Here is a 16,803-nt window from a genome sequence, read left to right on the forward strand (position 1 = left end):
ACTAACTACAAAATATTTCTAATACAAAAAACTAAGTGATCATATCATTATTCTGAAAAAAGACAAAATATTAACAAAACAGTGTTCCTGTTATTATCATTGCACATTAGTGTCAAAAACTACTGAGTTGCATTTCTAGACTCACAAGGGTTTCACTAAAAGGATTTGTTCTACAATGAGGTGAAAATTGGAACAAAGTTAGTTAAAGAACTTGGACAGATTGATAAGAAGACACATAAGAGAATAGATGACGAGTAACAGGTAGAAAGCAATAAACCCGGAGCTGGAGGGAACCTGCTATGAACTTTTAGTACCATCTTCAGTATGCCACATACGGCCAAATGCATGTGGCATCCTGTATGCAACAAGAGTTCTAATTCATGAAAAAACCATAAACTAAAAATTACAGAATTTATTAACCATCTGGATATCTGCAAAATGAGGATGAGGAAGGTTTAATAATGTCTGAATCAGAATTCATCTGGATGAGTGAAAGCAGCAAAGAAAAAAAAAGTATTTGTGCTCCTGGGGTTACCAGGTCTTTTGTCTGCCACACAGGAAAGGAAGGGAGTCTCATTGTCAACTCAACACACTCTTGGCCCCTCAGGTATATTCAACCAGTCCCTCAAGTATATATCAACAACTCACTTTTGATGATCCTTTAGTGCTACCAAGAGCTCTAATTTTGCTCCCTTAATTTACTTCAGAGGATCTCTCTTCAAAGTGATTCTTATTACAATAACCTCTTGATTATCCCTATTAACAGAGGCAAGGCCCTGTTGGATAAAATCAAAATTTGGATAAGGTCACAAATATCTCAACATAAGTAAAATGGCAACTCTACCCTTACTCCCCCATACCTCGTCAATATCGCATAAGTATAAACATTCAACATGCTTATAAACAACAACCATCACACTTTAAACTGAGGACTTGATGCAAAATTTAGCTAGCTTATTTTCCCATATTTGTAACAATTCAAATTTTTTTTATAAAATACTTACCTCTCTATTGTGATAGTTGTATTCTCTGCATCAGCAAGAGCAAGACAGTGCAAGAAAACTAAAAAAAATTCAACAGGATCATTTAGTTTGAACCATCTACTGACCCATCCCTTTTGGGGCTTGACAGATCAGGGCTTGCCACTTTTCTGATTGGTGAGGGTTGAAGAAAAAGGAAGGATATTTCTAGGAACTTGGCTACCCTCTCTTGTGAAGGTTAGGCCTTCACTCTCACTGTGTCTATTTTCATGCCAAGGTATCTGATCCTCTGTGTCGGAACCAGGTCCGACTTTGTGGGGTTGATCATAATTCCCAGGTACCTGCACAACTGTAGAACCACATCCCTGTCTCTCGTGGCTTGTTCTGCTGATAGTGCTAGAATGAGCCAGTTGTCCAGGTACCTGTGTAGTTGGATGTCCCCCCCCTATAGAACCATTTCAACACCAACTGAAACACCCGGGTGAATACTTCGGGGGCTGCCGCGAGGCCAAGGCAGAAGGCCAAGTTATTTTCATGGAGACAAAGATTGAGAACTTCCTGGAGAAGGGTGTATTGGGATGTGAATATACAGGTCTTGAAGGCCCAGTGAGACCAAGTCTCACTCCCTGATTGCTGCCAAGATCGACCAGGCTGTCTCCATTTTGAACGGAGTCAGACGTAAGAAGCTGTTCAATGTTGACAGATCTATGACGGGTCTCCAACCACCCAATGCTTTCTCCACCAGGAAGAGGCGGCTGCAGAATCCTGGTGTGTTGTCCTCCACTACCTCTACCGTCCCCTTCTATAGCATGTCTTCTATCTCCAGTTGCAGGGCTCTCTCCTTGGCGAATCGCTCCGGTAATAGGGGGAACTTAAGTGGTACTGATGTCAACAGTGCCTTCTGCTTGAAAGGGAGGAGGCATCCCTTTCTGAGGGTTTGGACTGTCCACTCCTCTGCTATGAACTACTGCCACTCTGGCCACTTGTTCTTAAGACAGCCCCAGACAATGGTCTGATGTAGAGGGTGGAAATGTCCAAAACTCATCTAGGGGTCTACTTTGGACCACTGTCCCAATCGACCACTCTCTTGAAGGCAACTTGAGCGAAGCCATCAAGAGGGAGTCCTTCACATCTTCTCTCTTCTTGGTTACCAAACCTGGCTCAGCAACTCTGGAGGAAAGTAGACGGACGCATCCATGAGGGGGCTATTCCTTAGGCCAAGCCAACTATCGGCCGAGATGTGCTTCTGTGCCAATGACAAGAGGGCCTCTCTCTCCTTTTGACTATGATATTAGCCCACACGTGGGCCAAGTTTGGCCACGTAAGTCTTCCCCACTGGAGCCATGCACTCCTTTATAGCGCGCCATTTTTCCGGTGGTACGATCTCCTTTGTATCAAACATCCAAGCTCCTTGGCACCTGTTGAGCCAAAGATGGCCCTCAACGCCCTTCCCAACAACACTTCGTTGTTCATCACTTCCCCACTGGTGAATTTTGAGCTGATTTGTTGAAGACTGTCCAATGGTACACTGCCCGACAGGCGGCAGACCACTGTATTCACACTCCTGAGAAGGGAGCCAGCCTTTTCCAGGACATAGTATTTGGCTTGGTGGGGGAGAGGAGGGGGCAGCAATTTTTGGGACCTGGCAGAGATTAGGGAGCCTTCCTCCCCTGCTATTAGGCTGTCCAACTCCTTTATAATGCTTTCTATCAACGGAGACTAAGGAAGTAGGATGGTTTTCATGGCCTCTGGGATGCTCTCCGATATATGCTCCATCTAGGAGAAGCTGGGATACTCTTCAGGCGCCTCATTCTCTAGTTCTGGAAGGTCTAATTTTTTACGGATCTTGAGGATGAAGTCCGAGAAGCTACCCTCCTCATCTGGCAGATCCTGGAGGGAGAACTCTATCTCTTCCTCTGAGTCTGTTGCCCTACCCAATTTGATGGTCTCGGTAACTCCCAGTCTCCGTTCCGTTCTCCTAGGTGGTCGTCCGGTCCCTGATGTCGAGGGGAGGCTGAGTCAGATGTGGCACTGTGCCTGCTGTCCTGTCCCAGTGATCATCCTGGTCTACTGTGGCTGCCTTCAGGGTAGTGCCGTTCCCGAGATGTGTCTCCCAAACCAGAAAGAGGACGTTTTCCTCATTTCCCATTGGTCCGCAAACTCAGTGATTAGTGATGGGAATGGTGTCGGGAGGGGTGACTCTCTGTACCATCCTGCTCATATCTTGAGGAGGTAAACGTCCGTGACACGCTTCTGGAACGCTATCGAGAAGTCCTCCTGGATGGGTACTGAGGAGAACAGCTCTTCCGATGACATCAGTGACTTCGTTCCAATGTGGTTGAGTTGCGGGAGCCGCTCCTCTGTGGTGGCAGGCTACCTCTCCTGGAAGACGGTTCTGGACGGTGTTTATTTCTCTGCTCCAGAGAAGGTCTGGAGGAAAGGCCTGACTCCATAGAGGAGATCTCTGTCTCCCCTGGCTGTGTGAACAGCCCTTCTGTTCTTCTATTCTCTGATCCCCGATCATTTAGAAAGGACTATAGAGGGATTCCAGTCTGTTGTTCTTTCCTCTCCGGTCTGTTGTTCATTCCTCAACTCCCACTCAGTTCTCCCGACTCCATCTTGCTGCTATCCTGAAACTCTTATTCAAGTACCTGCAAAAGAGCTTGCAACTCTGGGTCTGATTTCTTCTTAGTGGAAGGAAAAGACAGGAAAAATATCTTTATCAGGTGTGACATGTAATGGGGATGGAGTTTGTAGAGGCAACGATAGTGTGGGAGAAAGAAGGAACAGAGAAGGTTCTCTGGAGATAGGGGTGATCATCTTCCTCCTCCTTTTGTACTTTCCCCACTGGGGAGATGGCCATGAAATGCACTTTCTGCACAGGGCCTCACAGGAACATTCCTGACCCCTGCACGATATGCACATGGAATGGGGATCAATGCCTATAGGCAATATGAATTCCCGCAAGGCTTGTCCCCGCCTGAGCAGTGTCGCACTTCGGGTTTCCCGTTCTCTTATATCACTGTAGGAAGAAAGGGAAAGCTCAATAACACACAGGTGTGGGGAAAAAGGACATGAACACGTGGGTCCTGAACAAGCACTTTCCCTGAGCCCAGAAAAATCTCACAGAATGACACAAATGTCTTTTTAATTTCTCTTCTGTCACTGCATGAAGAAAGAGAAAGCTTGCTAACACTCGGGTGTGGGGAACAAAGACATGAGCATGTGCGATTATGTGGGTACTGAACAAGAACTTCCCCCAAACCCAGAAAGATCTCACAGAATGACACAAAAATCTTTTAATTACGTTATAAAACTTGGGATGGAATTCCTCTCACAAAGAACTTGGGATGGAATTCCTCTCACAAAGAAAAAACGCTAAATTGTGCACTGTTCATGGATTTCGAGAGGAAGAGCGCACATGGGAGACACTCACTCCTTCACTCATTTGTCTTGCCCTCAGGAACAAAGACCCAAGCCTAAAATACAGCAACAGCAATAATCACTACAGAATTGAAGATACCAACACCAAAAATGGTAAAATGAGGTCAGGCAAATGTTAGGAACTGGGAGTATGTACAGTACTCCCAATCACAAAGAATACATAAGAGAGACGAATTGGAAAACGTGCGAACCCTAGTGCAGCTGTAAATACAATGGGGGAAGAAGACCAGGTCAGGTCAACCCTTGTGACCCAGGTAGTGTTAGGATTTTGTTGTCAGAGACAAGTCGAAAACGGCCAAAGGTAGATAAGTGCGGAATACTCCATATATGAAAGCGTAGGTTTGTAGTGGACCCCTGCCTATTCAAGGTTCCGCATTCATGGCTTCACCTATTCATGGATTTCTCTGTGGAACATATGTACACATTATTTGTGGAAAATTCACCTATTTGCAGTATTTTTCATACAGAAATATTCACAATTTACTGTATTTTCATATAATTTACGTGACTAAATGCACTTTTTGTGATAAAACTTAAAATATTCAGGTATAAGCATTTTTTTAGGGTTTTTATGTGTTTTGAACTACCAAAATAGGCAGTTATAAGTGTTTTTAGAGGGGTTTTAAGTATCCGCGGATTTGAGCTATTCGCGGGGGGTAGTGGTATGCATTTCCCACAAATACCGGGGTCGATAGTATACATGTTGGAACAAATTTTATCATAAAAACTTCTATTTTTGGGATAAATCTTACCTATAATGATAGCTGATTCCCACATTGAACCAAGAAGGTAGGAAAAGGAGCAAGGGCAAAATTAACTCCCTTCACAACCATAAAATTCCAACAGGAATAAGATGCTACTTACCTAATTATTAGGATCCTTCTGCTGGTACTGCCACCAAGCGAGGACTAATTCATTAGTGAACGATGCTGCAGGTGCCTTGCTAGGGATACCACTCTCACTCTGATAAAAGAATGAAAGCCCTTACCCGATTCAATATAGATATCTTCATACTCCCCAAAACTTTCTGAATAAATACGAAAGGTTAGAGTACAGCTAACCTTATCTTTCAGGATATGAGTTCCCCTGCTGTAATGAGGGGCAAAAGAGTTCTGCACAATTCATACTGAATCTCTACATCTCACAGATAGTGCAAGGCAAGTAGAGAGTTACATCTCCACTGTGCTGCATTGATGACTTTCTCTAGAAAAAGGTTCTTAAGGAAACTGAAAGTGGTCGATACAACTTGCGCATTGTGAAATTTTACTTTCAACTGTGGTACAAAAGAATATTCTAGGTTTGTGTGTGCCTCCTGACCAGAGCCTTAAACAGAAAGTCACAGCATTCTTTGACAAGGGTCAGTCAGGCTTCCTAGGGCTGCAAAAGAAAGTTGTTGACATTTAGTCTGATTTCCCTAGTCCTTTGCAAATTTATTGAAAGCGCTCTGACTCTATATCATAGCAAAGGGAGGAAAAGCAGAGAGGTCTAGATAAGATGAATCTAAAACCACTGTGTTCACTGCCAAAGCCTGAAGATCCTGAACTGAGGAGCAGTCCAATGGCAGGTGAGTGTTGAACCTGATGGCAACAGCGCCAGATGACGAGTACCCCATAGCTTCCACAGGTCCTTTCAGACTTGTGGATGTAAAGTCCATTCAGAAGACAGAATCTGGTCCTTCCTGCTCAGTTGGCCTGTGACAATATTCATTCTTCCTGGCACAAACTGGGGCAACAGAAGAACCTTCCTTTCCTCTGTCCAAGTGAGATTTTGAAGATAAGAACTAAGCCTATGATTTTGTGCCTCCCTGCTTGCTCAGATATGCCAAAGTTGCTGAATTGTCTGAAAAGAGTGCTACCTTTTTGACCTGTACTAAATCCCTCAATGACAACATCTCTAACAAGCTCATAGGGAGTTCTCATTCCTCTGTGGACCAAACCCCTGTTGCATGCCAATCTGATACAACTGCTCTCCAATCACCTAACAATGCATCGAAGTATAACATGCGGTCTGAGCTCTTCCACTGGAGAGAAACTCCCTGCACAAGACGAGGTTGATGGCTTAACCATCTCAGAGGATCCTCTAATTCCCTTGAGACTTATATTCAAACAGAGTATGGCATAATCTCTTGGTTTCTGTACCTCTTGAGAAAGAACTGATCAACCTCATTCTTAATCTGGCATCCAAAACCAGCTTCTTTAATGATGTGATGCACCCTAATAGAAACCACCATGTCTTGGCTGGCAAGGAGGTGATGGACAGAAATCCTTCTAGGTTGTCCATGCATTTCTCCTTCGAAGAAACCACAAAATTCTTGGTATCCAGAGGCATTCACATGTAAGAAAGGTTCTGAGTTGGTATTAGATTGGATCTTGAAACTTTTATCAAACAATGATGAGAACACCTGAGAAAGGAAGGAGAACATGGATAACAAATGTGTTCACACACTCAATTGCTGCTACTTGCACAAACCTCCAACACGTCAGACAAATGGCGTGAAGATGAAACGGCATAGCCATTTCAACTGGGAGACCAAGAAGACAATATGTGAGCTCCCGGCGCCAGAAGAGCACCCCCAAGAGAACACTGAATCCTCTCACAAAGGAGAACCATAAGATCCCAGATAGGAATCACTAGGAGTACAGTATGCAGCCTCCAGCACGGCCTAGGTTAAACAAAATCAGATATCAAGTGAGTACTGTATGCTTATCCTCACTTAGCATATCTACCTCCTGCCTATGTGAACTTTCCTTGATTTTACCATGTGCATCTTTCGGAGACCGAGCATCAACCTGTACATGACACATGCCATGTTGGCTAGAGGAAGATAACAATGGACATACTGCGCTTCCCTGCACAGTACCTCCAAAAGTCAGGGTAGCATCACAGGGCGTGGCTAAGATATGGCTAACAGGGAGGGAGGGCACTGGCACTCCCTCTGCCAAAAGGGGGAAACAGGAAAAAGAATGGCTAAATTGGTTGGTAAAGCAAAGTTTTCTCCATAAACTTTTCAACTGTAGCTCTAACACTATCTATATTGGCTTCTAATTTACCAAACCTCACATCCTAAATGATACAGGGAGCTTTGAGAGGAGAAGAAATCATTTTTGAAGGATATGATTATATACTAAGACAACGGCAAAATTGGGAAAATCTACTATATGACAGACCGTGAAAAGATGAAAAATGCTTACACCTATCCTCACTTCCTGTACTAGTGTTTGAAGAATCTTTTTTGCTAACTTTTCCTATCAATATCTGCTTCTCTCATCTTCTTGTACTTTAAATAAACATTCATTATCTCATTTGGCCAATCAATACACCGATCAGTGATCGTTAAAAGAACAATCCTTGTTCCTACATTTAACAAATAAGTTGTGACGGTTGTAAACTGATGGGTAAAGCTGGGTATTACACCCTCTTACCTTACAGAATCAATACAACCTGTCTTTATCCTCTTTGGATGATATCCTATATCATGACAAAAACAATGAACACCAAAACCCAAAATCCAGAAAATTATCCAATCAGCAATGAAGAATTAAACAACTCTCTCTCAATAAATCCTTGCAGACTGATGACAGAGAAAAAACTGACGCGGAAAACTACAGACGCTTGAACCACCTAAAAGGAATAGGTCAATATACAGTTCAAACCAAGCACAATCTTTAAAATATCATACACGAAAAAACCAAACTATTTTTTTTTTATTTTGCCCTAACCATTAACAACACAGTCTTCAAAACACACTGTACACAAAAAAAGCAAACCATTTTGTTTCCATTTTGTCCAAACACATTACAACAAAGTCTTTATAATAAATAAATAATAAAAAACTCTATATATATAAAAAAGGCATTTTTATGATAAAATAAAGTTTTATATAGACTTACCCAGTAATTACTTAGTTAAGAGTTTCTACTTGCATGGCAGCTTAAATTTTGAAATCTGTGGTAGCGATACTTTTGCTTATGTAGGTGACTAGCTCCACCCACTTTTGGGGTAAGAGAGGAACAACTCAGCCAAGAGCAATTTGTTTATGCTTAAATGTCCATGCGAGGGGAAGAGGGTGGGCTCCGTCTGTAATTGCTGGATAAGTATATATATAAAACCTTATTTTATCATAAAAATGTAATTTTTATACAAGTAACCTACCCAGTAATTATTTAGCTGAATCCACATTGACAGGTGGAGGGATTCATGGACATTTTATATCCCAAAACATTAAAAAGGTTAATGAATCTGAGAACAGAAAACAGGCTAGCATTGATACAATGCTTGTTTCCTTACCTGGTGAGAGAGCTGCTGCAGGTGGATGCTGCCTCTGGTTGGCACTCATCTCAACCTTGTAGCGATGTGACAGTACAGCCAGGTGTGCCTCTACTCAAGTGGGGACCTTGCAGCGAAGGAGTACTTTGATCGCTGAAGGTCAAAAGCAGCTTTGCGGTGAAGGATTTCTCTGAAGGCCGACAAAGCAGCAATATTTGCCCTTGCCCAGGGCTCAGTACCACAAACAAGAATAACCAGACAAACACTGTCACCTACACCACATAAAAAACAATAAAACCACTACCCAACACTAAAAACTAGTGGGCACTCCAGGTACATAGTAACCCCCAGGCTCCCCTAGAACTCAACACCCTATTTAAGGCGAAGAGACAGAAGGATGAAAGTGATGCTTCCTACGCTTCTTCACCCAACACTAAGCCAGCCATGGACAAAGGTCCAAGTTACTGCAATTCTCATAGACTGTTTCCATGTCCCACAAATAATGCATGGCGAACACTAACTTGCATTTCCAGTGAGTTGCTTGTAGAATAGAAGAGAGGGACAGATTATGTTTAAAGGCTACCGAGGTAGCAACAGCCCTAACAACGTGAGCTCTAACCTTCCAGACAGGCAAAACGTCCTCTCCAATCTGAGAGTGTGACTCCAAAATGAGATCCTTTAAAAAGAACAAGAGGGCATTCTTTGACAAGGGTCTAGAAGGGTTTTTCACTGAGCACCAAAGATTGCTTGATGGTCCTCCAATTTTCTCAGTCCTTTGGAGATAGTATCGAAGAGCTCTCACAGAGCAAAGAGGCCTCTCCTCTCCTGTGCCTAACATATCCCCTAAACTCTTGATGGTAAAAGAACGAGGCCAGGTTTGAGAAGGATTCTTGTTCTTTGCTAGAAAGCCCAAAGTGAGGGAACAAACTGCATCCCCCTGTAAGAATCCAATTCTTCTATCCATCATGTGGAGCTTACTATACCCTTTCCAAAATGTATAGATCTCTCTGGCGTGGTTGTCTGGGTCTTCGCAGGTAAGGCATATATGCCAAATGTATAACAACAACAGCGAGATAAAATCATTTCTCCCATTACAGATATCAAATAAAACCTTTTTCGTTACGCAGAATTCCAAGTCTATTACATACGTTCACGATTGATAATGTTTTTTTAAGCAATTACAAGAAACGGAATCAGAGTTTCTATCAATATGGCATCTCATTTTGGTGGTGTTGCCAGTACCTCACACACGGATCCACGTGCGTTTAAATCCACGGGTAAGCAGCTTAAATTTTCTCTAGGGAGCACTTTCGGTGGTCACGGTCATCACGGTAGTATTATGTCTGGAGGCATTTCTCGTTTCTACATATACCTTGATTTCTTAACATCGTAGGTAAAGAATAAATTGGTAAGCAAGGAAATATGAAATAAAGCATAACAGTAAGTTTGGCAAGAGAAAATAAACATTCGTATACAGACAGATCTCTGTCTCTCTCTCTCTTTAAGAAGGTTGATGGGCGCAAATTTCTCTTGGAAAGGCAAGATGTAACTGTAGCTCGGTCAAGATTTTTGAGAGAGATGAAGCGTCCGTAAGGAGTCAGGGCAGAAATTCGTGTATCTCGACGAAACTTGGGTCAATCAAAATTACACTGGGCTCAAGTGAAGTCTTATATGGCGAAAAAGAATACGTTCAAACTGGCAGACCTTAAAATTTTAGTGCAAGAAGCATCGAACAATGTCACGGCGGAAAACTGGAAGAATGCAGCGAGCACGTGAAAAATTCAAAAGAGGATGCCCGGCAAGATGTGGCTGTAGACAAGTTGGTTGACAGTTTTGTCATCAACATAGCTGATAGCTCTGATGACTAGTTTTCTGAATAAATTATATATAAAAAGAGAGGATTAGGCCTACACGGAAACCTCTCTCGAAAAACAAACGCACCTTGACTTTTACCTCAGTGGTGGTGTGGAAAAAAGTTTGATTGAAAAAGTAGTCTTTTAAAACTTAAGATGATCGTTACTCCTCGTTATAGATAATATATAGGCGACAAAGAAGTTTATTTTAATTCGTATTTCGAAAAATGAACAAGAAATATATCACCTATTTCTATAGCATTAATTAAATACTTTTAAGTATCTAATTGTGTAATAATGATAAATGTACATCTATCTACAAGTACTGACAAAATAGATAAGGTGATCATATGTAAAAAAAAAAAAAAAAAAGAGAGAGTAAGATTTAGAAAAAGAGAGAGAGAGAGAGCAGGGCGGAGTAGGAAGGAGATTAAAGTACCTGGAAATCAAAAGCCCCAAAAATCTTATAAGTATAGCCTCAGGGTTTGTCTCGAAGACATTTAAAGGTCTGTCACACACGTGTCAGTAGCCTGTTTTCGTAAAACTGGCAACAGGGCAGATCTTTAAAAGCCTCGCCAGAGAGATCTATTCGTCGTGGCAAGAGTATAACTCTCTTGGCCGTAGCAAGAGCCACTAGAAAAATTGTTTTCCTTGAAAGATCCGTCAGTGAAGATGAGCGAAGGGATTTAAAACATAGACCCGATAGCCATTTAAGGACTACGTCCAGTTTCCAACAAAACGTCTCATCCTTCATAAGTTTGGAAGTATTAAATGGCTTAATGAGGTCAGAGAGATCTTGATTCGAAGAGATATCTAATCCTCGTGTCTAAAAACGGACCTAAGCACCGACCTATACCCTCTAATGGTCAGAGCAGTCAGACCTCTGGAGGATCTCAAGCAAAGAAGCAAATCTGCTATTTGCTCTATAGTTGTCTTAGAAGACGAAATGCTATGTCTTCTACACCAGAGCCTAAAACCTGCCCACTTCGACTGGTACACTATGTTGGAAGATTTATATCTACATTTAGCAATAGCTGCTGCTGTACCTCTTGAAAACCCTTTTGTTTGCATGAGCTTGATGACAGTCAAAATCCTGTCAGGGCCAGAGTGGATGTACTTTGATGGAACCTCCTGAAGTGGGGTTGTCTGAGCAGACCTGGAATCGAAGGAAGGAGCCTTGGATAGTCTACCAGGAGTCCTAGGAGCTCTGGAAACCATTCTTTCTGAGGCCAAAACGGTGCTATTTGGGTCATCATGATGTTTTGGTGAGACTGAAGCTTGTTCAGAACCTCCCTTATCATCCTGAACGGAGGGAAGGAGCAAAGGTCCAGATTGGACCAATCCTGGAGCATGGCATCCGTTACCCATGCGAGAGGATCCGGAAAAGGGGAGCAGAACAGGGGAAGACGATGGTTCCTGGATGTCATGAATAAATCCAGGGAAGGTTCCCCCCAGAGTTTCCAAAGGTCTGCACACACCCGACGGTCCAGGGTCCATTCCATACAGAGGATTTGTCTGCGACGGCTCAGTTCATCCCTCGCCACATTGAACTTCCCCTGAATGAAGCGTGTTATCAATCTTGTCTGGTTCTGATCTGCCGAAAATAGCAGATCCTTCACTGTCTCACAAAGAGAGAATGAATGAGTTCCCCCTTAAAGCCTGATGTATGCTAATGCCGTCATGTTGTCCGCATGGACTGTTACCGTCTTCTTGCAGATTTCCTTTGAAAAGTGTTGAGGTCCCAAATGGATTGCTTTCAACTCCCTGAGGTTGATGTGTAACCCTACCTCTTCTTGGGACCACATCCTGGAAACTTCTTTGTCCCCTAGGAGAGCTCCCCAACCTAGATTCAACGCACCAAAGAAGTAGTCTACATTGAGGTTCACAGCGAGAAGCAACTTTCTGCAGAGTTCCACCACCGCAGGTCCTCCTTGATCTCTTGCGTTATTGGAAAAGGCACAAGTCTTGGTGAATCTTCCAATCCCAGTTGACTCTTAAGAAAAACTGTAGGGCTCTCATGTGAAGTCTTCCCTGCTTTAAGTTGTTCCATGGATGCCAAGGTGCCCAGCAAACTCATCCATTGGGTGGCTTAGCACGAACGATGGGCCAGGAAGAGATTGACTTTCCTCAGACAGTCTTCAACTCTTTTGGGGGATGGAAAAGCCCGAAAATTCTGAGTATCTATCTTCATCCCCATATAGAGAATTTCCTGAGAAGGAGTCAGCTGGGATTTCTGTAGGTTTAACAATAACCCCATGCCTTGCGTTAGTACTAGGGTTTTTCGAAGGTCCTCCATGCACCATTCCTTTGTGGGTGAACAAAGTAGCCAATCGTCCAGGTAGAGTGAGATGTTGATGTCCAATAAATGAAGCCATCTTGCCAGAGGAGTGAGAAGAAGTGTAAACACTTGTGGGGCTATTGAAAGGCCGAAAACAAAAAATCACAGCAGCATCCCCAATCCACGAGCTCTTGTGCATCCTCTTCCCGAAGAATTATGACTAATGGCTGGTTGGCCAGTCATGACACATCTTACAAGTTAAGCCAAGAGAGCACATCTAGTTGCAGCTACACAGAGATGTGGGTACTTATCCAAGGTTGATGTACACATGTCAAAAGGAATGAAAATAGTTAGCAATGAAAACTATCACTCCTGTAATAAAGGAAACAGTCTGGGGGAATTTGTATAGCTGTTTACAGGTGACTTATGGGTACTTGGAGCTTTATTAGGCATACAGGCTATTACTGATCTTGTCTGTTAGAAGGATGCAGTGTCTGGAGACACTGTAAGCTTATATGAATGATGGGTTGTGGGAAACAAATATAAGCACTGTAATACTAATTCCTTTGACAGAAAGGCGAAAGGTTCATACCAGTATCTTATAATTATCAAAATGGGATAGGACAGAACTATTATCTCTGGATATAAGTAACTAAGATCAAACTTTTTTTGCTCTAAAATGGTTGCAGCATTTTGAGGACAGTCCTTATGTAAGTAAAATACAACTCTTCCTACAATAGCAATATTGGTTAAGGAATTTGGGAGCTTCTTTAACTTCATCCAGCTGTTGACCCTCATAATCTTGAATCTCATCAATATACTATTACATGCTGTACTATCAGTGAGAGAAGGTTAGATACTCCTGTGACTATTTGGGTTACTAAACTGTAGATTAATTTTAGTGGCTCAAGTCAGGAATATGTGGTCTAATTACCACATAATGTGTCAGTTTCAGGTGCCTGCTTATGCAGGGAAAGTCTAAATCATGGCTGTCTGCTGTATCATCATGGACACTTAAAAGACTTTCAATAAAACACAGATACCTGTGACTTCCAAAGAGCTGTCTAATGCTGTGTCAGATGCTCAGTGAAACATATGACCCTGTGTGGTTACTTGAGAGACAAAGGTACCTGTGACTAACTCTAAATTATCCAAAGTTGTTTCAGAGTCCACACCTTCAAGGCAGGATTTTTATATATTATATACTTAAGTCAGAACTGTTTCATTGTTCAGAGGTCAGTCCTGAGAGTACAAGAATGGGATAGACAGAAGAGAAGCAAGGAAACAAAAAAGTGAAAACAAATACTCAATCAGGGGATAATATTCCAGCTGTTCTAATTTTGTCACATCTGAGAATCTTTCAAGAGACAGAAGTAGTAAGTGTGACAAAAGCTACGCTACTACAAAAAGATACATAAATTTCAACTGTGAAATAAAAAAAAGTATTTCATAAATAAAAATGAGCATGAACTTATAATTAAAAAATGCAATAAAAACACAAAAATCACAAGCATCTAAATATTTTTAACTTTACCAGCAAATCTACACAGGATTAACTAATAATGTATGATAAAATTCTAATGTACCTGCAGGTTTCACGGGCAAAAGGATTGCCTTTCAAATGGTTGACTTGCCTACTAATTACTCCAGAAAAACGAGTATGAATAAGTGACTATTTGCTGTTGGGTGAAAAACAATGAATGGCGGAACCTTACATAAACCACATACATTTTGAGCGTTCCATGGACTTCATTGTCATAATTATTTTGGAAAACTATAATACCTTAGTATTTTCAAACCCAACCTCATTGCACATGTAACTTTGATACTGCACTTATATTTCTTTTTTCCCTTTACTCCTTTCATATCCACTGACATTTAATTTACTACCTACTGCATGGTTTTCTTACAAATTATTTTTAAGAATGCATCCATTTTTGCTTTCCTTTCTATCTCTCCTTGTTTTTTCACCTCTCCCATCCATTTTGACATTTACTTTAGTTTCCATAGAGCACTTTCCTTTTAGATCACTGATTTTGGCAGTAAATTAGAGTTTCGTTAATGTGATACAGATACAGATACAGAAAACTTTTTTCTAATGCTCAATCTACTGCTTTTATTTTGGGCATTGAAATATCAAACATAGATCACACAGATCACACAGCTAGGCATTCAGGGACTTTCCAATGTTTTTTTTATAGCAGCTAACAACAACCTACAAAGATAACCCTACAGCCCAGTCTCACTTTATAAGTAATTTACTCCAGCCTGCTGGAGTGTTAACCTACATTTGATGTTGTTCTCTTCTAATCAGAGCAAATTACTATCAAGTACTGTAACCAAAATACACAAAACAGGATACAAAACACTACTGTACCGTATATGTAATGGATCTAAATAAGAAAACTAGGGGGTTTATTCATTTACAGGATTTAAGGCTATGCTGTGAAGAAAAATAACTGGAAAAAAATATTACTGTACATACTTGCGTTAATAAAGGTTGTGGTTGCGAGGGTGGAACTTTGTACCCATGGATAGGAAGTGTAGCTCTTCCAGCAACAAGGTTAGACTGGAAAAGCATTTGTGGGTGACCACCCAAGGGAATAGCACCATGTGAATACGAATGAACAGCCATCATTTCACTGAAAACACCAAATCATTAGATATGATAGCAACATGGAGATAATCAAGCTGTCAAAAACAAGCTTGATACTTACATTTACAGTTGTTTCTTAACACTGAAAATAATTTATTACAAGGCAACACTATTTCAGATAATATCCTCATCAAATAAAAATAAAACAATGCAACAAATTTTCCTTCTACAGTGAGGAAACAACGTAGGCTATCAAAATATTCATAATCAGACTTGGTGACCAGATTATGGTGATAAAAGTTTTTCTCAAGTGATGACCGTCTTTATTATAAAGTTTTTTCACCCAGACACTAAATTTCATCTCTTACAGCCTTCTGAAACTGGCCAAGAGGCTGCCTTTTAATGAGCAAAGAATATCGCACAAGGCACAGAAGTTGGACAGCTAGGTAGGAATGGACCAGAGGACATAGGTGAGAAAAAGGTAAAAAGCAATGCACCTCGAGCCTAAAATTAGTATTATTACTAGAATGTATTTTATGGCAACTACTTGACATATTTTTGGACTGGTACAGCTCACCTCAAGGATTTGTCCTTCACTAAGAGGTGAAACCTGGAAAAAGGCAGAGGCAAAAGAAAAAACCTCCCAACAACCAAATATTGGTCTTCAGATGGAGGTACTATTGTACATTATTGGTATTCTATTTGACTAAGTCCAACTTAGTTACAAATTTATTATTACTGGATTGATAAACATCTATTATTATGTGAAAAGACTTCCACATTGTAAATATTCAGATTCAAATATTAACGTTAGTATAAATGAAAAGCTCATCTACATAAGCAACCTATTCTGAGGTGGTTTGTTTAATCTGTTGTTTGTTTTTGGCATGTTTTCAATAGCAGAGTCAACAACTTCTGTAGAGGTTAGGCATATCTCTCTTGCTCTACCTGAACATAGCTGCCAGATGTACATGCCATTATTCATAAAACTTACAAAGCAACTCTGCACAAGGTATGTCTCGATGCACAGACACAAAAGGGATAGCAGTACGAAGTATACTTATGGGGTAAGGTGCTAAAATGAGAAAGAAAAATTACTTCAAATCTTCAGCAGAAATCTATTCAGATTTCCAACATTAAATTCTTGCTATATACTTATTTTGTTTATACTGTATATGTGTAACAATTTCTTTAAAAACTCTCTTAAATGCCTATCCTAAAGTATCACATAAGGTTCTTTGCAGCATCAATGACACCTTGATTTCTGTCTTTTGTTTTACATCTGTTCCCTCTGAACTCTTTCCACTTTCCACCAAGCTGTTCAACTTTTTAAATTCGTTTTGCTCTTCAACCCCAATTAAGAGCAAATCCTTCAAGTCCACAAAC

At 41.1% G+C, this 16,803-nt stretch overlaps 1 protein-coding gene across 1 annotated transcript in view; it reads right to left on the reverse strand.

Moving 5' to 3' along the window:
- Positions 1 to 16,803, reverse strand: part of LOC136854093 (G protein pathway suppressor 2) — a 64,750-nt gene that overhangs the window by 31,946 nt on the left and 16,001 nt on the right. The window contains 1 exon segment of the mRNA XM_067130252.1: positions 15,307 to 15,463. Coding sequence (XP_066986353.1) covers positions 15,307 to 15,463 — 157 coding nt within the window.

This window comes from Macrobrachium rosenbergii, chromosome 28 (assembly GCF_040412425.1).
Source record: "Macrobrachium rosenbergii isolate ZJJX-2024 chromosome 28, ASM4041242v1, whole genome shotgun sequence".
Taxonomy (NCBI): Eukaryota; Metazoa; Arthropoda; class Malacostraca; order Decapoda; family Palaemonidae; genus Macrobrachium; species Macrobrachium rosenbergii.